The 19653-nt window shown below is 39.4% G+C and overlaps 1 protein-coding gene across 2 annotated transcripts in view; it reads left to right on the top strand.

Annotated features, from left to right (window-relative positions):
• Nudcd1 (NudC domain containing 1) overlaps positions 1-19653 on the top strand; it is a 68532-nt gene that overhangs the window by 42281 nt on the left and 6598 nt on the right. For both annotated transcript variants that reach the window (XM_052747750.1, XM_052747749.1), the window contains exons 7-9: positions 107-251; positions 3892-4017; positions 18620-18779. In XM_052747750.1, coding sequence (XP_052603710.1) covers positions 107-251; positions 3892-4017; positions 18620-18779 — 431 coding nt within the window. The remainder of the gene's footprint in view (positions 1-106; positions 252-3891; positions 4018-18619; positions 18780-19653) is intronic.

Raw genomic sequence — 19653 nt, 5'->3', positions numbered from 1 at the left:
TTCCTGTGTGAGCCTACTGAGTGCTGGGATACTGGAATGAAATACCACATCTGGTTTAAATGTGTAATATTTAATGTAGCATCAGGTTTCTCACTTAATCTTTTAGCTTGGAGATTTCCTTGATTAAGAAGAATGAAAGTCTGACATGGCCAGAGCTGGTGGTTGGTGATAAACAAGGGGAACTTATAAGAGACCCAGCCCAATGTGCTGCAATAGCAGAACGCTTGATGCACTTGACCTCTGATGAGCTGGTAAGTGACTACAGTAGTCAAGCACTGTCCAAGAATCCAGAAGTATCTTAAATGATGGCTATGCATGTCAAGCATTAGTGTGCCTTTCCTAATAGAAATGACACAGATAAGTGATTATCAACCTAATTAATGTTTTACTATGGATGGAAGTTCTAATATTTCTGCTTTACTCTGAATATATATATATATATATATATATATATATATATATATGGTGTACATGTAGAAATATACCTTGACATTCTTTAGAAGAATCAACCAATGTTGACAGAAGCAGAAATTACAATTATGCCAAATTTATGTTAATAACCTAGACTGATTCTATAACTTACTATTGTAAATAGTGCTATAATAAATGTGAGTGTACAGATGTCTCTGCATTACATGCATAACCAGTGTAGAAATTACTATGGAGTTTCTTCACAAAACTAAAAGTAAAACTACTGTGGGTCTGAGCTGTACCATATACAACTCCCAGGTAAGTGTATAAATCCCTCTTTCCCCATGTCATCATGAGCTCACAATCATGACTAGAACAGTCAAAGGAAAACCAATATAAAACCTAATTAGTTATTGACTATATGAGAGTAAGTTTAAAAAAAGGATAAGGCGAGGTAAAAATAAAATAAGAGCAACAGTGACCATGTCTCTTACAGTGTTAGTGAATGTCCTGCATTCCTTTGTTGTCTCATGGATTTAAAGCTTTGCGACTTTATAAGTCTGCATTCAGTGTTCTTATCTTTATCTGTTTCATTGTTTATTGCTGTCCATTGCCACTTCGTGCCTCCTCCTTTTTTCTCAAGTCCAGTCTTGAGTTAAGGTTTGTGGAGATGTGGAAGATCACTGTTTGTTCCTACTTCACTGTCTTCTAGTACAGTAATTGTTTTAATGGATGAAATATTTCCTTGTAATTACAAAGACCTGACAGTACTTATTCAGCTGAGGGGTAGAAAATATTACCATGTTAATGACTTGCAATAACCTGTTGAAAATTTGAAAACATTCAGCAATACTTTAGAACATTGGTAATATAATCATTTACCAAAAGTGCTATCAGCATGTGTAATTGTCTGACTTATTGCCATGTTGAATTAAAGTGATAAAGAAGATTCTGAAAAATTATTGACCCTGAAGGGTTAAGTACATCCTAGTCTGGAAAAGAGAGATTAAAATATTAAAAGTATCAAAGAGAAGTGTGGCCCAAATAGAAAACACAAGTTTCATCTTTGCCAATAGTCATTAACAATTTCAAGAATTATTGGAATTCATATGCCAGGATATGAAGTGTGATTTCAAGCTCTTTTTACAATAGCTTCCTTCCTTAGGCTCATTCACTTGGCAGATTTTATTATGACCAGCATTGTTGTGAATATAATAATTGTGACACTAGAAGAGATTGTAGATAATTAAGCTGTTTTTAAGCTTGATGGTTTCAAAGAAGCATTGATATTTATGAGAAAAGTCACTTATGTCCCAAGCAGTGCTTTATGATTTGAACAATAGAGAGATACAATATTGTCATCTACATCCAACATCAGTGAACTAGGTAAATGTTAAATGGTATATTACTATGACAGATAAAAGCTAGGTAATGCTTATATTATAAAATGATTAGGGAAATCATCCTCCATCATGGAAGAGATTATATGTAGATGTAACCAACCGTCTTATTAAATAAGAAACACAGAACCAATGCAAAGAAGAAAACCAAGAGGTCAGAGCTAAGAGCTAAAAACTTTACCTTTCCTCTCGCGGTGGTTCTGCCTCTCCGAAAGAGACCTACTTCCTGTGTCTGTCTTTTTTTTATAGAGTTTCTGTTCTGCCTTCTCATTGGTTGTAAACCCAACCACATGACCTCCTAGTCACTGCCTGTCTGTACAGACCTCCAGGTCTTCTATGGTTGGTATTGAGATTAAAGGCATGTGTCTCCAATGCTGGCTGTATCCTTGAACACACAGAGATCTACCTAGCTCTGCCTACCAAGTGCTGGGATTAAAGGCGTGCACCACCACCGCCCAGCTTTCCTATGGCTTGCTAATAGCTCTGACCCCCGGGCAACTTTATTTAACATACAAATAACAGTTGGCCAGGTGAGGTTAGCTGTGGCTTGTTCTGTCTCTCTGATCTTCCAGCTTCACCCTAATAACTGGCCTCAGGTTTGATCTTATTAGTAAGTCCATTTAAGATTCCTGCTACAATTATATAATATCACTGTTATGTTTTAGCCATCTGAACTTTGAGTCCCTTCTTTGGAAGTTTTTAACTATTCAGTTTTAATACATGGAGTAATATCTTAAATATCAATTTCTATTGACTTTCAGTTTTTTACTTTCTAAATTGCTAAATTTATCTTGCCCCTTTGCTTACTTTGAATTTAGTTTGTTCTTTTTCTGCCTTTGAAGGTAGCTTAGCCAATTAATTTTTAAAATAATTAATATGTACACTTATTTTTGTTTGGGTGAATATTTGTGTGTATATGTTAAATGACTATCTCTAATATCATTTCTCTTTTTAAAAGTATTGTTTCATTTACAACTTAAGAATTATGTAATGTATCCATTCCTTTATTGTTTGTATTGTTGTCATGTATTTTATTTCTGTCTCCTATCCCTGATAGTGCAGTATTTTTCAGCCTTAGTCAGTTTCTTGGAGAAGAACAAAAGTGGAAGAAAAGAAGTCTTTTCACTTACGCGTCTGTCCTCATTTCCTCTGGTTTCCATTTGGGTCGAGTCAGACGTCACTGACGTTTTCCCTTGCTTTAGGAATTTCCCCAAGTGTTTCTTGCAGTAGTGTATATATGCTGGGGATTCATTCTCTCAGCTTTGCTGGTAAAAGTATTTTTCTTGTTTAACCTTTTTCAAGTAACCTTGTTACTTTTGTTAGGAGTATCATTCAGTGGTAGCAGCAGTTTCTATTTTTGTTTTAGACACACAGTTTCTATTTTTGTTTTAGACACACTGTATTTCATCTGGCTTAAATAGCTTCTGTGAGAAGTCAACAATTTGTATCTGTGTTCAGTCATGTGAAATATTTGCTCCTGACTGTTTTTAGCATTTTCTCTTTATTACAACTTTTCAGCAATCTTATTATTTTGACTTGCTATACTCTCTGACTTTTTTAAACACAGTGATTTCTGATGTTTTATAGTGTTTAGCTTGTTCTATCTTTATACTTCATGCATTGGCTAATTACATAGCTCACGTTTTGTTTTCTAGTCTCACTTTGCCTTTTCGTGTCCAGAAGTTCATTCAGGTTCTTTTTTTTTTTTCTATCTTTCATATCTCATCATGTTCAATTTTTATTTCAACTTTGAGTGTATAGAATATATTTACAGTAGCTAAGGGTGTTTGTTGTTGTTAGCTAGTTAACTAATTTGTTGGTTGATTGGTTTTAGTTTCTTGATACTGGATTCGAGTCCAGACTGAACGCAGTCTCTCTATGTATCCCAGACTGGGTTTGAAGTCACGATGGTCCTTTTGTCTCAAACATTTGAGTCCTAGGTTCATAGGCTTGAGACACTGTGTCCAGCTGACCGAATCTGTCATTTTGACAACATTTTTTTAAGGATGGATAAATTATTTCCTTCTGTTTGGTATATTATTTGCTATTTATTTATTTGTTTGTTTGTTTTTGGTTTAAGAATCCAAATCCAGATAAAGAAAAACCTCCTTGTAATGCTCAGGAATTAGAAGAATGTGATATTTTCTTTGAAGAGAGCTCCAGTTTATGCAGATTTGATGGCAATACATTAAAAACAACTCATGTGGTAAGTTCTTGATAATGGGAATTCTAAAAAGCTGTGGATAATAAGTAGAAATTTGGCAGATAAAAATTGAATGAAATATATGTTTTGCAAAAATTATTTGATTGATATTTATTGGATGTAATAAATCTCATCCCTCCACAAAGTAGCCTCATTTCCATACTACCAAATCCAGTAAAATGCAGGCCTGTTATTTGAATACTATTGTGCCTTGATATTTTCCAGGCTTTGTCCTCTGCCTACTTTTTATATACAGTTGTGACTCCGTTTATATATATATATATATATATATATATATATATATATATATATATGTGTGTGTGTGTGTGTGTGTGTGTGTGTGTGTGTGTGTGTGTATATATATATAGTAGCTTCCTTCATGCCTGTTTTCTGACACTGAACATGAAAAAGTAAGCATTTTCTCTCGCTATTAATAACTTAAAACAATGGCTTAATATGTGTGTGTGAGCTCAGGAATGTTCGGAGAGAGGCCAGTAGAGGGGGTCAGACCCCTGAAAGTTGAAGTTACAGGCATTTGCAGAATGCCTAGCTTGTTATATGGTGCTGAAATGTAAACTGGTTCTTATGGTTATTCAGCAAGTGCTTTCAAGTGTCCAGCCATTCTTCTAGCACCCTTTAATAATTAAACGACAACAACAAATCTTTAGTTAGGCGAAATCTTTTTTATATTCAGAAATCTTTAAGAAAGAGTTAGAGAAGTCAAATTAGTCATAGAAAATGCTCTTGGAGACTGGCTTCTACCGTCATTCACATAGCTGGGTGTCCGTCACTGCCCGCTTCACTGCGCTTTACCCACACCTTCTGGGCTGCTGCTATCAGACATCAGCTTCTTAATAACTGCACTCTGTCAGCTGTTTCAAGTCAAACACCTTTCCATGCAAAGATGGCGTTTCAGTGATAGTGGCTCCGGTGAGAAAGCGTGGTTGTCATTTGTTCATACCATCCACCTTCTTTAATATATTGGGGAAAGTTCTTGTGAATAGTCCCTTTTAAAAACCCTTGATGCTTGCAGAACCTGTGCTAAGTCTCTTTTATATGTCATATTATGTTTCTTGGTCAGTCTGGCTAGAAATTGATCATCTTAATTAATTTAATAAAATAACCCAGTTTCATTATTTTTTTGTTTTTGCCAATTTTATTCACTTTGCTCCTTATTTTTCTGCTTTATTTATCTAATTTAAATTGTCTTTTTAATCTTAGGAGGAGATTAGATAACTGATTTTTAATTCTTGTTGTCACTGAACGCTCACTAGACTTTCCTGACCCCCAGGTTCTTATGCTCTCCACTGAGAGAATTCAGACAAGACACAGAATGTAGTGTGGATGATAGGTAATGTACTGCAAATGAGAGCAGTGTTTTCAAGGCCAGGAGTGCTGGGCAGGCAGGGACCAAGAAGTCCATTACTAAGCAGTGTAGCTTCAAGGAGTGAGTGTAGACAGGGGCCAAAGATAGGCTTTCCATTAACCCATAGAACTGACAGCTTTTCCTGGGATGGGGGAGGGGGGCAGGAGTTATTTTTTTGTTGCTTTTCCGGGTAATTGACAGGCCTATTTGGATGGGCATTTACCGGAAGGGATGGTGATATATGCTTGTTCTTTGTAGTGATATTGTGTTCCCCAATATATTGTGCACCCTAATAAACTTATCTGGGGTCAGAGAACAGAACAGCCACTAGATATAGAGACCAGAAAATGGTGGCACACACACCTTTAATCATAGCATTCTGAAGGCAGAGATCTGTCTGAATTTCTGTGAGTTCAAAGCCACACTGGAAACAGCCAGGCATGGTGACTCATGCCTTTAATCCCAGGAAGTGATGGCAGGAAGCAAAAAGGTATTTAAGGCGTGAGGACCAGGAAATAGAGCCTGGTTAAGCTTTTAGGCTTTTAGAAGCAGTTAAGCCGAGATTTATTCCAGATGAGGACTGAGAGGCTCCCAATTTGAGGAAACATCGATCAGCTGAGGAACTGGCAAGGTAAGGTTGGATGTGGCTTGTTCTGCTTCTCTGATCTTCCAGCATTCACCCCAATACCTGGCTCCAGGTTTGTTTTTTTTAATAAGACCTTTTAAGATTCGTGCTACAGTTCTTTATCAGAACTCCTCTCATACAGCTGTAGACTTAGAGAGGTGACCCATTTTAATGGCCTTCTGGGCAGTTCAGAGTTTCCTGTCTATCTAGTGCCAGAGGTAGGACTTGGATCAGTTTCTTGACCCATAAGCAGAGTAGCATTATTGGGTTGGATTTTACAAACTACTGATTATGAAGGAGGGCCATCTTTAATGATCTCCGTACATGTCCATTTCTAACTGGCTATCTAACGTTGTTGAAACTTAAATGTCCCTCCAAAACCCACGCTAAAATTTAGTTACTATTTTAAAAGTATTAAGAAGAGGTGGGGCAGTTGTCATAGTCCCAGGCCTAAGGTCTGCTCCTGGGGTCCAAACAGACCATGTCTGGCCACTTGCTTTAGTTCCCAACAGGAGGGAGTTCTGAGCGGTGGTGAAGCTGGAAAGAGGTTTGAATTTGCTTTCTGAATGAAAAAATGAAATCAAACGAGGAGGCCATGACTACTCCTGAAGCATGGAGAAGATTTTATTGTAGACAGAAAGGGGAAAGCAGGCAGAGGGAAGAGTCCAGGCTGACCATGGCTGGCAGACTAAACTAGACCATGAGAGGAGAAAGGAGGAGGGAGAGCAAGAGAGGTGGCCTGAAGCAAAAGATCAAGAGACTGGAGTAGCCAAAATGGCTGAGTTCTAGAGGAATCAGGCTGAAGCCCCGCCCCTGGGAGGGAGAGGTGTGGGGTGAGGAGTGCTGGGGGGTGAGGAATGCTGGGAAGAGCCACAGGTACTCAGTGAGACTTGTCCTGGGTTTGAGACCTAGCACTGTCACAGTGGTGAACATTGAGAAGAATTTCAGTCCAGCCACATCTAAACCGCAGCTGTCTTCTAGGTGTTCACAGTAGCTCTGGGACCATAGGGTATAGACCAAGGTGGCGATGCAGAGGTCTGTATGGTTAGCAGTCTGGCTGGTTGGTTATTTTGTCAGGTCTAGTTCTAAAAGGCCATGCTTATAGCAGGGGAGAAGTGAGGGGCAGCTTCATTTCCCATCTTCTTCAGGGGAATTGCTCACAGGGCTTGTTCTTAGAATTCACCATCAGCTGAAAAGAAACAAAATGGAACAGTCAAGTAAAGGAGGGAGCTGAGAGGCAGGAGGGACAAGGTCACCACAGTATCCCAGAAAGACTATGGAAGCTGTGGGAGCATGCAGCTCCTAGGGGGAGGCAAGGAAACTCAACAACATATCATCCCAGGAGGGCACAAGGAGAGATAGAGCAGGTAGCTGGGGTGGGGGTAGAGAGACGGTAAGGAAAAGGTCACAGACCCAGGAGTGTGTAGGAAGCTTCCTGGCACACTGATGTGGCTTTTCTAGTAAAAATAGATAAAAGCAGGGATCTCTGTATTGACACTTACCCAGTAGGAGGGGAGAGACCAGTAGATAGAGCAGATAGGAGAAAACAGCTGAAGAGGTGTGCTAGGAGAGGCTTTTGGAAAAGGGAGGGTTCTAATAGAGGGAGAGGCGCAAGTGTCTTAGTAAGTAAAATTCCCATGTGGTGGGGTCCCAAAGAGCATAGCTGGGACATGCCCAGAGAATAAGAAGAGAATGCCAGGAGACATTGGTTAGTAGTATAGCCATCAGGAGTAAACACTAAAATTTAAGAGGTAGAACAATGTGTGTGTGTGTGTGTGTGTGTGTGTGTGTGTGTGTGTGTGTGTGTGACTTCAGGTCAGCAGCAATGAGTTCTCAAGTCAAATGATTTGTACCAAGAACAATGGGTTGGCCTTTGTTGAGTACAAAGCCAGCAAGCACAACCAGGAGACAGAAATAAGAAAAGCTTATTATTGGCAAGTAGTCTACTCCAAAGAGAGAGATAAGGGGCTTTTTTTTTTTAAATTGGGAGAAACTTAACACCCATTATCATCTGTAGAATCAGGTACAAGGCATGCGTGAGCATGCTCATTTTGTGGTCATACATCACATGAAAAATGGAAAAGAGGGGGTAGAAATGTCATCTGATCGAAAGTTTCCTCCAAGTCATCTAAAGAGAGTGAATCAAGGTAGTGTAGAGATGGCTTATTCTCTAGAAGATTTTCTGGAAGATCTTACATGAATGAACAACCACCCTAAAAACTCAACTTTAAAGAAATATTGACAGTCACGTAAAGGACCCCAGCTTCCCTCTCTCCTCCTTATGACTGCCAGACAGCTAACACATCATTAGGAAAAGAGACTGACTACAGAGAACCTTTGCTTTGGTTGCTCCTCTAGAGGATTCCTCACGTATCTGAAAGCCGTGTGTGGCAGGCAGCAGGAAGTTGTGGTGGAGTTAGTGAGCAATCTTTAACCTTTCCAGTACTCCATAGGATCTGATACTTTAAATTATTCTGCAAAAGTAAGGGTACATTCACATCTCTCTCCGGGTAAATTTTTAAAGGTGTGCTTTCCATGAGTAACTCACCTGCTGAGAGTAGTTACAACAGTACACTCTGTGTTTATTCCTTATAGTTAAGTCCGAGATGTTTCCTTCTAAGATTATTGTCACTTTACAGAGTGAGTGAAGAAAGTCGTGATTTTCGTGGTCAGTTTTATACTTAATAGCTAAAATTTCTTTCATTTTAAATTTTGACTTTTAATTTTGAAAGTAATTTAAACTTTGGGTAAAGTTTTCAATAACAAAATGAATTTGCAAAATTCAGAGTTAGTTTTCTAGAGCCACCATAACAAAGTGCCAAGAGACTGGATGGCTGAAGTGACAGAAACTTCTCTGCTCATCATTGAGGTTGAAATCACAGTGTGGATAACTCTGGCTTCTTCTAAAGTCTTGCTTTGTAAATGGCCAGCTTGGCTTTTGTCATTACCTGGTTTCCGCTTTGTATTTCTGTATCCTGGTGTCTTCCTTTAAGGGACAGTCATTCTGGATTAGAGACTGCTCTTTTAAAGCATTCTCTAACTACAGACACATTCTGCAATGCCAGGGTTTGGTAGGTACATCATGTATGGGGGGCGAGGTGCAATTCAGTCTATAACTCAGATCTTAGCAGCTGCAGAGATTTTACCACATTTATTTTTTTTCTCTGTCCTCCCTTTTTGCTGGAGTGTTTAGGAATGAGCTTCAAATATTGTCCCTTTGCCTATTTGATATAGACACTAAAGATCAAGGCATCTTTTACTGTAATCATGAGACAGCTAAGGAAATTTAATATTGATAGAATAGTTTTACTTACTATAAAACTCATATTCAAATTTTACTAGTTGGTCAAGTATGTACTTTATAGCAATTTCGATCCTGACTCACAAACTCATCCCCTGCACACACTACATTTAGATTTAGTGTCCCTTTATTCTCCTTTACTATAGAACAGCCAATTATAAAACATTTTTGACACTGAATTTATTTTGTGTAATTCATTTAGTATATTAATATTTTCCTATTAGAATTCTTTGGTGGAATTTAATGACAATTATGATTTATATCACTAAACATCAAATTTTGATATATCACAAAAACATCAGTTTTGAAAATGGAAAAATTGTCAGTCTTTTTCTTATAAGTGGAAATTATTCTCTTAGAGATTTTTGTAAATATTTGAAAGTTTATTTCCATCATTTGCATTTTATATCACTTAGCTAATTATATCATCCTAGCTTCTACTCATGGAAAAAAATTATATAGTTAATTTAATAAATGAGTGATCAAACAAAATGAAACAGGATTTTATAAAACTTCCATTTTCAATTTAAGATATAAACGCGTGAACAACTTACTGTATAACCTAACTAACAGAAATAGAACAGAAACATAATACAGTATGTAGATTACCATATCTGAAATAGTACAACACAGGGAAACTAGGGTAGTTGCTTCATAGTTACTATAAAATGGATTGTTGAAGATAATACAGTTTGGTAATGGAGAACACAAGTTTGGTAGCACATCAAAATTTAAATTATAGCCATTATTTGTTACTTCCTAAATATCTCTGCTCCTTAAATTTGAATTTCTTCATTTGTGAAGTGAGATCGTATTTTTGTTTCTTTGACAATGAAGATTAAATAAGGTAGAAAATAGAGATCTTCTGAGTATTCCAGAGATTTAATCTGTGTACCACATATGAACTGGAAATCCAAATCTTGATCTGGTATCCCAACAAAGACTTTGTTCTTCAATAGATAAATAGCATCTTTTTCTCAGTAGTATTTTTCAGTTTCATTTGCTAGTAACAGTAACAGAATTCTTTGAATTTCTTCATTCTGCTATTGAATTCAAGCCTGTTTGCTGGGTAAGAAGGATTTCAACTGAGTACTTGATGAAACACTCTTCCCACTTTCAGGAGAATAGTTTACTCTGACTGTAGTCTTCACTGAACATCAACATTAAATATAGCCATATTGACAGTGAATATGAAAATAGAGATAATGTGAAATTTTGGACAAAAGATTTATTAAATTTAGGCAATTATATATATGTATATATATTTATTTATTTGGTATGAGCAAGGAATGAGCCTCTATAAAGTAAATTGTCTAGATTAATTTTTCTCATTTAAATATGAAGCATATATTTAAAGCCCTGCCAATGGTCTCATTCAAAATTTTTCTTTTCCCATTGTTGTTATGTAGAGTATCCTGAAGAGAAAGTCACCTGTAAACCTCAGTTACCGTACTGTCCGTTCCTATATATGTCTATAGAGGCATTTGAAGTCATTGGTATTTATTGGCCCTTCAGTCTACTCCTACAATGTTCATTTCTGATTGCAGTTGGTTTACCATATTCTTTATACTCCTAATAAACCATTGATTATTACCTATTGTTGACGGTATGTCTGCCCACAGCAATCATGGGTTTTTTGTCATGCTCCCAGTTTACTTTGTCTACAGTTATAAATTCCGTGAGATTTTCATTAGAACAGGGATATAGAGTTCTCTGTTGAAAATTGTGATTTATGCTTCCTGTCCCTGACTAAGGATTGAAAAATATCTGGGGATTGAACCCAGAGCTTTGTAGACAAGGGTTGTACCACTAAAGCACACTTAGTAGCCCTTGTAGTAACGTTGGCTACTCTGGAGCCCTCTAAACATTTTGTTCTTGTTTTCTTTTTTTTTTTTTTTCCAGGTAATTGCCCATGTTAGGTAATGGTTAATGTCTGACTTTTGTTTTGTCTTCTTCAACTTGATGTGTTTTTTGCTTAAAAGTGCCCCCCCCTCCGTTATTGCTGTTTCAGCCTCTTCAGGATCATACAAAAATACAAATTACGGTTTTTAGTTATCTCACTTCAGTTCCTTCACTTATCGAGGTAGTTATTTTTTTTTAATTTATTTTGCAATACAATTCAGTTCTACATATCAGCCACGGATTCCCTTGTTCTCCCCCCTCCCGTCCCTCTCACCTTCCCCCCAACCCCCCCCCCCCCCCCCCCCCCCCCCGCCATTCCCATCTACTCCAGGGCAAAGCCTTCTCCACAGCCACAGACTGAGGTCAACCTGGTAGACTCAGTCCAGGTAGGTCTAGTCCCCTCCTCCCAGGCCGAGCCAAACAATCCTGCATAGGCCCCAGGTTTCAAACAGCCAACTCATGCAATGAGCACAAGATCTGGTCCCACTGCCTGGATGCCTCCCAAACAGATCAAGCCAATCAACTGTCTCACCCATTCGGAGGGCCTGATCCAGTGGGGACCCCTCAGCCATTGGTTCATAGTTCATGTGTTTCCATTCATTTGGCTATTTGTCCCTGTGCTTTATCCAACCTTGGTCTCAACAATTCTCGCTCATATAAACCCTCCTCATTCACTGAAGACACCTTATGCTGGAGAGGATGTGGAGCTAGGGGAACTCTCCTCCACTGCTGGTGGGAATGCAAGCTTGTACAACCACTTTAGAAATCAATATGGCGCTTTCTTAGAAAATTGGGAATCCATCTCCCCCAAGATCCAGCTATTCCACTCTTGGGCATATACCCAAGGAATGCTCAACCACACCATAAGAGCACTTGTTCAGCTATGTTCATATCAGCATTGTTTGTAATAGCCAGAACATGGAAACAACCTAGATGCCCTTCACCTGAAGAATGGATAAACAAAATGTGGTACATATACACAATGGAATACTACTCAGCAGAGAAAAACAATGACATCATGAGGTTTGCAGACAAATGGATGGATCTAGAAAAAATCATCCTGAGTGAGGTAACCCAGACTCAGAAAGACAAACATGGTATGTACTCACTCATAGCAGGATACTAGACATGAAACAAGGATGACCTGTCTGCTACTCACATCACCAGGGAGGCTACCTGGAAAACAGGACCCCAAGAAAGACACAGGGATCGCCCAATGACAGAGAAATGGAATGAGATCTACATGAACAGCCTGGACATGAGTGGGGGTAATGAAAGGCGAGGGTCGAGGGAAAGAGTGTTTGGGAGAGCGGGAGATCCCAGCTGGATCAACAACAGAGAGAGAGAACAAGGAATAGGAGACCATGGTAAATGAAGACCACATGAGAATAGGAAGAAGCAAAGTGCTAGAGAGGCCCACAGAAATCCACAAAGATACCCACACAACAGACTGCCGGCAATGGTCGAGAGACAGCCCGAACTGACCTACTCTGGTGATGGGATGGCCAAACACCCTAATTGTTGTGCTAGAAACCTCATCCAACTACTGAGGGATCTGGATGCAGAGATCCATGACAAGGCCCTGGGTGGATCTCTGGGAGTCCAATTAGCGAGAATGTCGAGGTAGTTATTTTAATCAGCTTAGTCTGCTGCACAGTTAATCTTGACTTTCATCTTGAATGGATTGAAAAGCATGTAGATTAGAAAAGTTCATTTCTGGTGTGTTGTGTGAAGACTTTTGCAGAGAGGAGTGACTAAAGGAGGAAGCCCTGCCCTGAATGTGAAAGGTGCCATATGATAGGCTATGGTCCCAGATTGATAAGTACGGGAAAAGAGAAAGCCAGTTGGCACAAGCATATGCCCTACTCCATGCCCATCCCCGCTCTACCCCTGCCACCATGATGTAAGCTGTTCTGTTCCTGTGCCTCCCTCTCCCACTGTGGTGACTGAAACAGGGAGCCAAAGGAAGTCTTCGTCCTGGACACCGTTTATGACAGGCACGTCATCACAGAAGCGGCAAAAGCAACTCACCACAATAGTAAAAACATCCTGTTGTTAAGAAACAAAGCTCAGAGGTGACTCATGGTTAGAATCACCACAGTATTATGGTAAAGACAGAGTAGAAAAGATAAAGACATGCTACACATTAGAGATAAAAATTGAAAAAGAATAAAATTAAGAATTAAAAAAAAGCAATTCAGAAAGAATTGCACTAAACAGATTCATGTGTATTCAGTGCATCACAAAACCAAAAAAAAAAAATGAATAATCTTGAGAGGGGCATGCTAAAAATTTCCAGTACTGAAACTTTCCACATCCCATCCAAGTGTCTATTTGCAGCGCGCTGTCTGGCAGGAGACTGTTCAGTGTTTGCTGTTGCTTCCCTCAAACATATGCAAGGGCTCTGTATATAACACTAAGTAGAGAGTCTGAAAAGAGCCAAGGAATGCTCATCAAAATAGAACATATTCAAGACCAAACAAAAACAAGTTCTAAGAGAATGGATAGAAAATGCTTTCTGGCTAGCAGGTTCAGGCCATAAGTTAATGATGCAAAAATATGTGGAAATTCGGGGATACATTTCTCAGTAACTCACAAGTCAAGAGAAATTTTGTATTGAGTACAGATGACACCCAGCATAGACAGGAGGCTAGGTGCTTCAGGGGGAAATTTACATCACCCCATGTTGCATTACTTAAATTTCCACATGAAGAAAAGAGCAAACTATAGCCAAAGCAGAAAGTAACTTGTAGAGGTGAGTTGTCTTCATCAATTAAAATATGGAATGTTGTAGTGCTGAAAGTACAGAGAAAACTGATGAGATGGAGCTGGGCTGTTGGAGTCATGTCCTCTAAAGAGCTTGATGTGGGTGTATTAGAAGGAAGTACATGGATCTTGTCACAAACACTGAAAGCCAGGGCAGGGGGCAGGAGAGTGGGGACAGGGCAGGATGGGTAGCCGAATTTGGGAGATCAAAACAGAAAGCACAGAAACCCATCTGCACCAGTGAGCCTGTTACCCACCAGGAATATTCTTTAAGAATCTGATTGTCAGATATTTCACTTAAAAGTCTTTTAGTTTTTCTAACTGTAAAATAGACTATAGTATTCTCATATCTGAGTACAGAGCCTTGGTGAAAATAGTTTTAAAATAATTATGCAGTAAAGACATAGAATATGGAAACAAGACAAACTTTTAGTTCTTAAGATATTTACTAACATGGCCACTATCTTGGGTTACTCTTACTGTGACAAATTGCATGAATTAGTAACTAAAAAATGGTAATTCATTCCAGTTTAATTCTGAATGTCAGAAGTCCTAAAATAGTTGTGAGGTCTGTCTGTATTGCTTTGAGGAGTTCTAAGGGAGACTTCATTCCTTCATTTCTCACTTTCAGAGGCTACTTACATGCTTGGCTTTTGGCACATCCCTTAGTCCCACAATCAACAGTGTGGGATCTTGCAGTCACTCCTTCTCTTTGTATCTGTTCTCCTGTTGTCATCCATGTTCGTTACCTTCTCTCCCCCTCTTACAAGGAAGCTCACTAATTCATTGAGTTCACTCAGATAATGCAGGGTAATCTTGCCATTTGAAAATCCTAAACGTACCTCATCACTATCTAAAGAAATATTGAGAAGTTCAGAGGACTAAGGTGTGGGTGTACCAGGGTGATAATATTTGGCCTACCATAGATGGTCTGCATGTTTAACTATAATCTAGTATAGCAATATATTTTGTTTTTAGAAGTGAACATCTCCTAGGATCATGATAGGTGTTCTAGGAAAAGGTGATGATTGAACTGTGTCTTGGGGGGATAAGTAGAATGTGAAGGGGACAAGAGAAGTCAGTAAATGCAGACTGTAGCACTTTGACATACTGTGTAGCACAAGTATATTGAGGACTCTGGGGGTCCAGCCCATTGATAGTCCCCTCCCAGGGTCCAGGAAGAATCTACAACCCGCTGATAATTAATCTTTGATGAAAATAAATGAATCTATATACATCAAACTCCTTAGTCCATACACTTTATTATTCTGTGTCAGTTCTCTCTCTACAAGCTTCTATTCTGCTCTCATTTTTAGCTCCTTTCTTGCCTGATTTCTCTCTACATTTATCTGCTGTCCCCTCTAGGTTCTATCTTAATTCCTTCATCTTAGTTCTGCCCCTTCTAGGTTCTCATCCATCTAGTTCTTTCCCATATCAGTTCCTCTCCCATCTCTTTCTCTCTCATCTTGTTCTTCCCCATCTTGCTCTTCCTCATCTTCCATCTTGTTCCTCTGGTATTCTCTTTTAGCCCTTCATTCTAGTTCTTCCCATCTAATTCATTCCTCTCCAGTTCTTACCCATCTAGTTCTTCTGTTCTCTTGTCTCTTTTCTGTCTCGTCTTCAAGTTCTCTCTTCAAAAATCCTCCTCTCTCCCCTTCTACCTCTCTGTTCTCTGTCTTCTCCCAACTCTCTCTAAGTCTCTCAGGAATCCAGTTATAAACCCAAGCAATAGCAATCCGCTGCCCAAGCAAGGTCACCAGATTAGAATTCTTACAGGGTCAAAAAGACAGTAAGCATTTTCCTCAGGCAGTGACCACCAGGCTTTCTTTTACAATCCAAAATGGGAGTGGTAAAAGAAGAGGTCAACTGAGTGCTAATGACAGCTTAGTATATCCAAAAAGGGATCTGTGTGCTCAGTCTACATTCTGAGAAGTGGTTAGGTAAGAAGTTAAGGGTCTATAAAGTTAGTGAGACTGTAAGAAATTAGGTTCCAAGCTATTACTTAAGGTCCACCTGACCTAGGCGGTGTCTCCTTGTAGAATTTACCTTAAATCAGGAGACTAGTATGTGGTGGTCTGGACTGTTATTACTGTTAGTCCTTGAATGTGGAGATATCTGATTTCAGTGCTGAAAGGGAAGAAACAGATGGGCTAGTGGGGAAGGAAGCCTTTCCTGAGGCTGTTCTCCAAATACCATGAAGGTATATGTGCAAAGAGTGATCAGTTCACACTGTTAGCAATTTGTCGGGGAAAAAATCAATTGGGAAAGCTATGAAGGCACACATGATTTCCATAACAGAAGACAACTGATACATAACAAGCCAAATAACACCAAAAGCTCCTTGGAATTTGGCTTCCTCTGAAGAAATTCCTTGATCCCTTCAGGTAGTGGCTTTGCCATAACCAGCTGAGTTCTTATAATATTTTCCTGCGGCCCGTAGCACAAGTATGGGTAAGCAAGTGGAAGAAGAGAAAGATCTAGTCAGAATAAGGGGCTGGCGATGAGAGACCTGATCCTCATCCTCTCGTTTGCATGGTGGTTGATCTCTCTCTTGGTTAAGCTTTCGGTTGATGGTTGATTTGTTCTTTCACACGCTGTCCAGTCACGCATGCATAGGAGGCTTGGGGGTGAGTTAGTTATTTCACTAGTAATGGTAATACTCACTTCACTCATGAAAGTAAGCGTGTTTTTATGAAAGTTCTCTTGTAGCCCACTTGTACCTCAGTTCGGTTTGTCCTCCTGGGAAAGCCTGGTAATTCAGAGAAAAGCAGTGGAGGTGAGGAAAGCCACGGCAGTGCTGGCTCCTCTGAGGCTTTCTTAGCAGGCCCGTTCAATAGTGGTATTTTGAAAATAAGCCTCACTTAGCCCCTGACAGTCCAGAGCAAAGGGAAGAAGAGATAAACAGTGGGGAGAGCACCCCAGCCCATTTCCTTGCTGCAGAGAGTGAGCTCTGGGGCTCCCTAAAAATCTCTGTTCCTGGAGGTTCTTCTCATGGGGTGGGCAGCTTTTCTGTTGGACTCTGAGAGCCTAGGTTGCCCTGGTGAGCCAGTAAATCCTTGTGCTACAGCTTTTCACAGTGTTCCTTACAGAGTGCAAGTCAGGTCTCAGCTTCTTACCCAACATTTTGTTCTTCATTGTACTGTAAAGTTTATAGACTCAAGTCAGCATTTATCATACACTCGGCATCTCCACCCTAACCCTAACCTTAGCATCTACATTTGATATTATTTCTGCCAATATTTAATTCTTTAATAATAGAATGGCTGATGAAGAACACAGCTACAACCTAGCTCTACTAAGCTCTATTAAGCTCTATGTGTGGGATCTAACTGTGAGTCTGAAATGATGATTTTTGTAGTGAAATGAGTTCCTCAAGCATCAATATTACAGTAATAGCTGCTAATAATATTGATATTAATACTGTAATTCAGGAGCACAGTGGAGCAATTGGTAAGTGGACCTGAGGCTTTATCTAATACTGTGATTTTTTTTCCTTGTAGCATAGAAGCAGTTACTCAAAATCTCAAGGTACTGCTTTCAACTATTGCGTGGAGATAACAGCAGCCTCTTGAGCTATGGAAATTAGTACTTAGACCATGCCTGACATATAGAATATCCTCATAAGTTGTAGTAGCTGTTAATTATTCTTGGTAATATTGACAAGTTAACATTAGTAAGTTTAATCTTTGTATTCTGTCATTTAAAACTATTCTTTTTATTCAGTTGGTACTTCCTGTCATATGTTAAACTAACTACTAACAGGGATAGACAGGGAAAGAACACCCCAAGACCAAGTTCTCAGCACAAAGGAGATTTATTTGCCCCAGAGGGACAGAGGGCAGGAAATAAGAGACAAAGACAGGAGATAGAGGATGAAGGATAAGGGGAAGGGCCAGAGGACTATCTCTGGATAGAGAGGAGACAGACATGGCCCATAGGAAAATGGTAGTTTGTAAAGGTAAAGAAGGGAAGCCCATGTTAGGATGAGGTGTTTAATTTTAACTGGGCGTGCTAATTGGGTGAGCAAAAGGGGCTTTTGATTGTTGGACTTTAATACTTTCATAGCCAGACCTTGGTGGTTAACCTCAGGAGGAGGAAGTGGTCAAATAAGGGAATAGACCTTGGGGGCTAGCTTCAGGATTGCAAAATAATGGTTTTTAGCAAGGCAGAGGAAATGGGGAGAAGGGCAAGGCCTGCCAGAGCCACATCTTTGAGTGGGCTAGTGTGTCCCTTCAGATAGCATAATGGTTAAGAACAGAGACTCTGGGTCCAAATTTCATGTCCGTAACTTAAAACCATACTGACCTTGGACAAGTTAAGTGCCCTGTGTGCATCACTGCTTCACTCAGCTTTAAAATGAATGTAATAGAAACACATTCCTTTTGTGAATTCTATGAAGAATCAATCAAGTTAGGTCCTCAAAGTTTAGAGCAAGCAAGGCATGGTGACTGGTACATGTGTGAAATACTAGGTTGAGACAGGAGAATTGCCAAGTAAAGGCCAGTCTGAGCTATACATGCTAAGACCTTGTCTTAGAAAGAATGGAGGGAGGAAAGTTCATTTTACAACAGTTGCTGATGATGTTGTATGTCAGTTTTCATCACTCTTACTAATTTTTTGAATAAACTTATTCTTATCACTTTAGGTAAATCTTGGCAGCAACCAGTACCTGTTCTCAGTCATTGTGGATCCTAAAGAAATGCCCTGCTTCTGTCTACGCCATGATGTTGATGCCCTTCTCTGGCAACCACACTGCAGCAAGCAGGATGACATGTGGGAGCACATTGCGACCTTCAACGCCCTAGGTAGAAAGCATTCTCTTCTGTAGCGTTTCCAGTCCACTCAATTAGTCATCATCTCAAATGAAAACTATCTTTTTCATTTGAGCCCTGCTAGTTAACTACGATTTAGTTATCTGTGTTCTATTCACTGGGGTTAAACTGTTAGAATAGAATGATGAACCTGTTCTTACAGTTGCACAGATGGTAACACAGAATGAACATGGAAGTGGCAATATAACCATTTGAATCTTTCTAATGGGTTGAATTAAATACTGAAGTAAAATACAGTTTGAGTAGGGGCTTTGGCATTGCGGTACTATAGCCCTAAGTTTCTCAGGTGCCGCTTGGACCCAAGTAAACACGCAGAGGCTTATATTATTTAGAAACTGTGACCTATGGCTTTAGCCGCTTGCCAGCTAGCTCTTTCATCTAAAATTAACCCATTTATCTTTCATCTTAAATCAACCCATTTCTACTAATCTATGTTTTGCCACGTGTTTCGTGGCTTTTCCAGTGTGCTGGTATGTTGTTCCTTGGGCAGCAGGCACCTCTGCCCTTCTTCTTTCCTGTCTCTCCTTGGATTTCCTGCCTGCCTCTAAGCTGCTTTGCCATGATCAATGGAAACAACATACATTCACAGCATACAGAAAGACATCCCTCAGCACAGTACGTCAACTTGTATTTAAGTCTCTTCAGAGTAATCTCTTCTAAAACATTATATAGTTGTTGTACAAGGATGCACATTTTTAATGAGAAGACATACATTGAACTTAAGTGAAAAAGAAGCCGGGCCTGGTGGTACATACCTGCATTCCCACCACCTGGATGGATGAAGCAGGAGGCAGGAGTATGAGGCCAGTCAGAGTTATATACAAAGAGTTTGACTCAAAATCCAAAC

This window comes from Peromyscus californicus, unplaced genomic scaffold (genome assembly GCF_007827085.1).
Source record: "Peromyscus californicus insignis strain IS unplaced genomic scaffold, ASM782708v3 Scaffold_20__1_contigs__length_68692818, whole genome shotgun sequence".
Lineage (NCBI taxonomy): Eukaryota > Metazoa > Chordata > Mammalia > Rodentia > Cricetidae > Peromyscus > Peromyscus californicus.
Note: the sequence above shows the minus strand (reverse complement) of the source record. Positions and strands in the feature narration are given on the sequence as shown.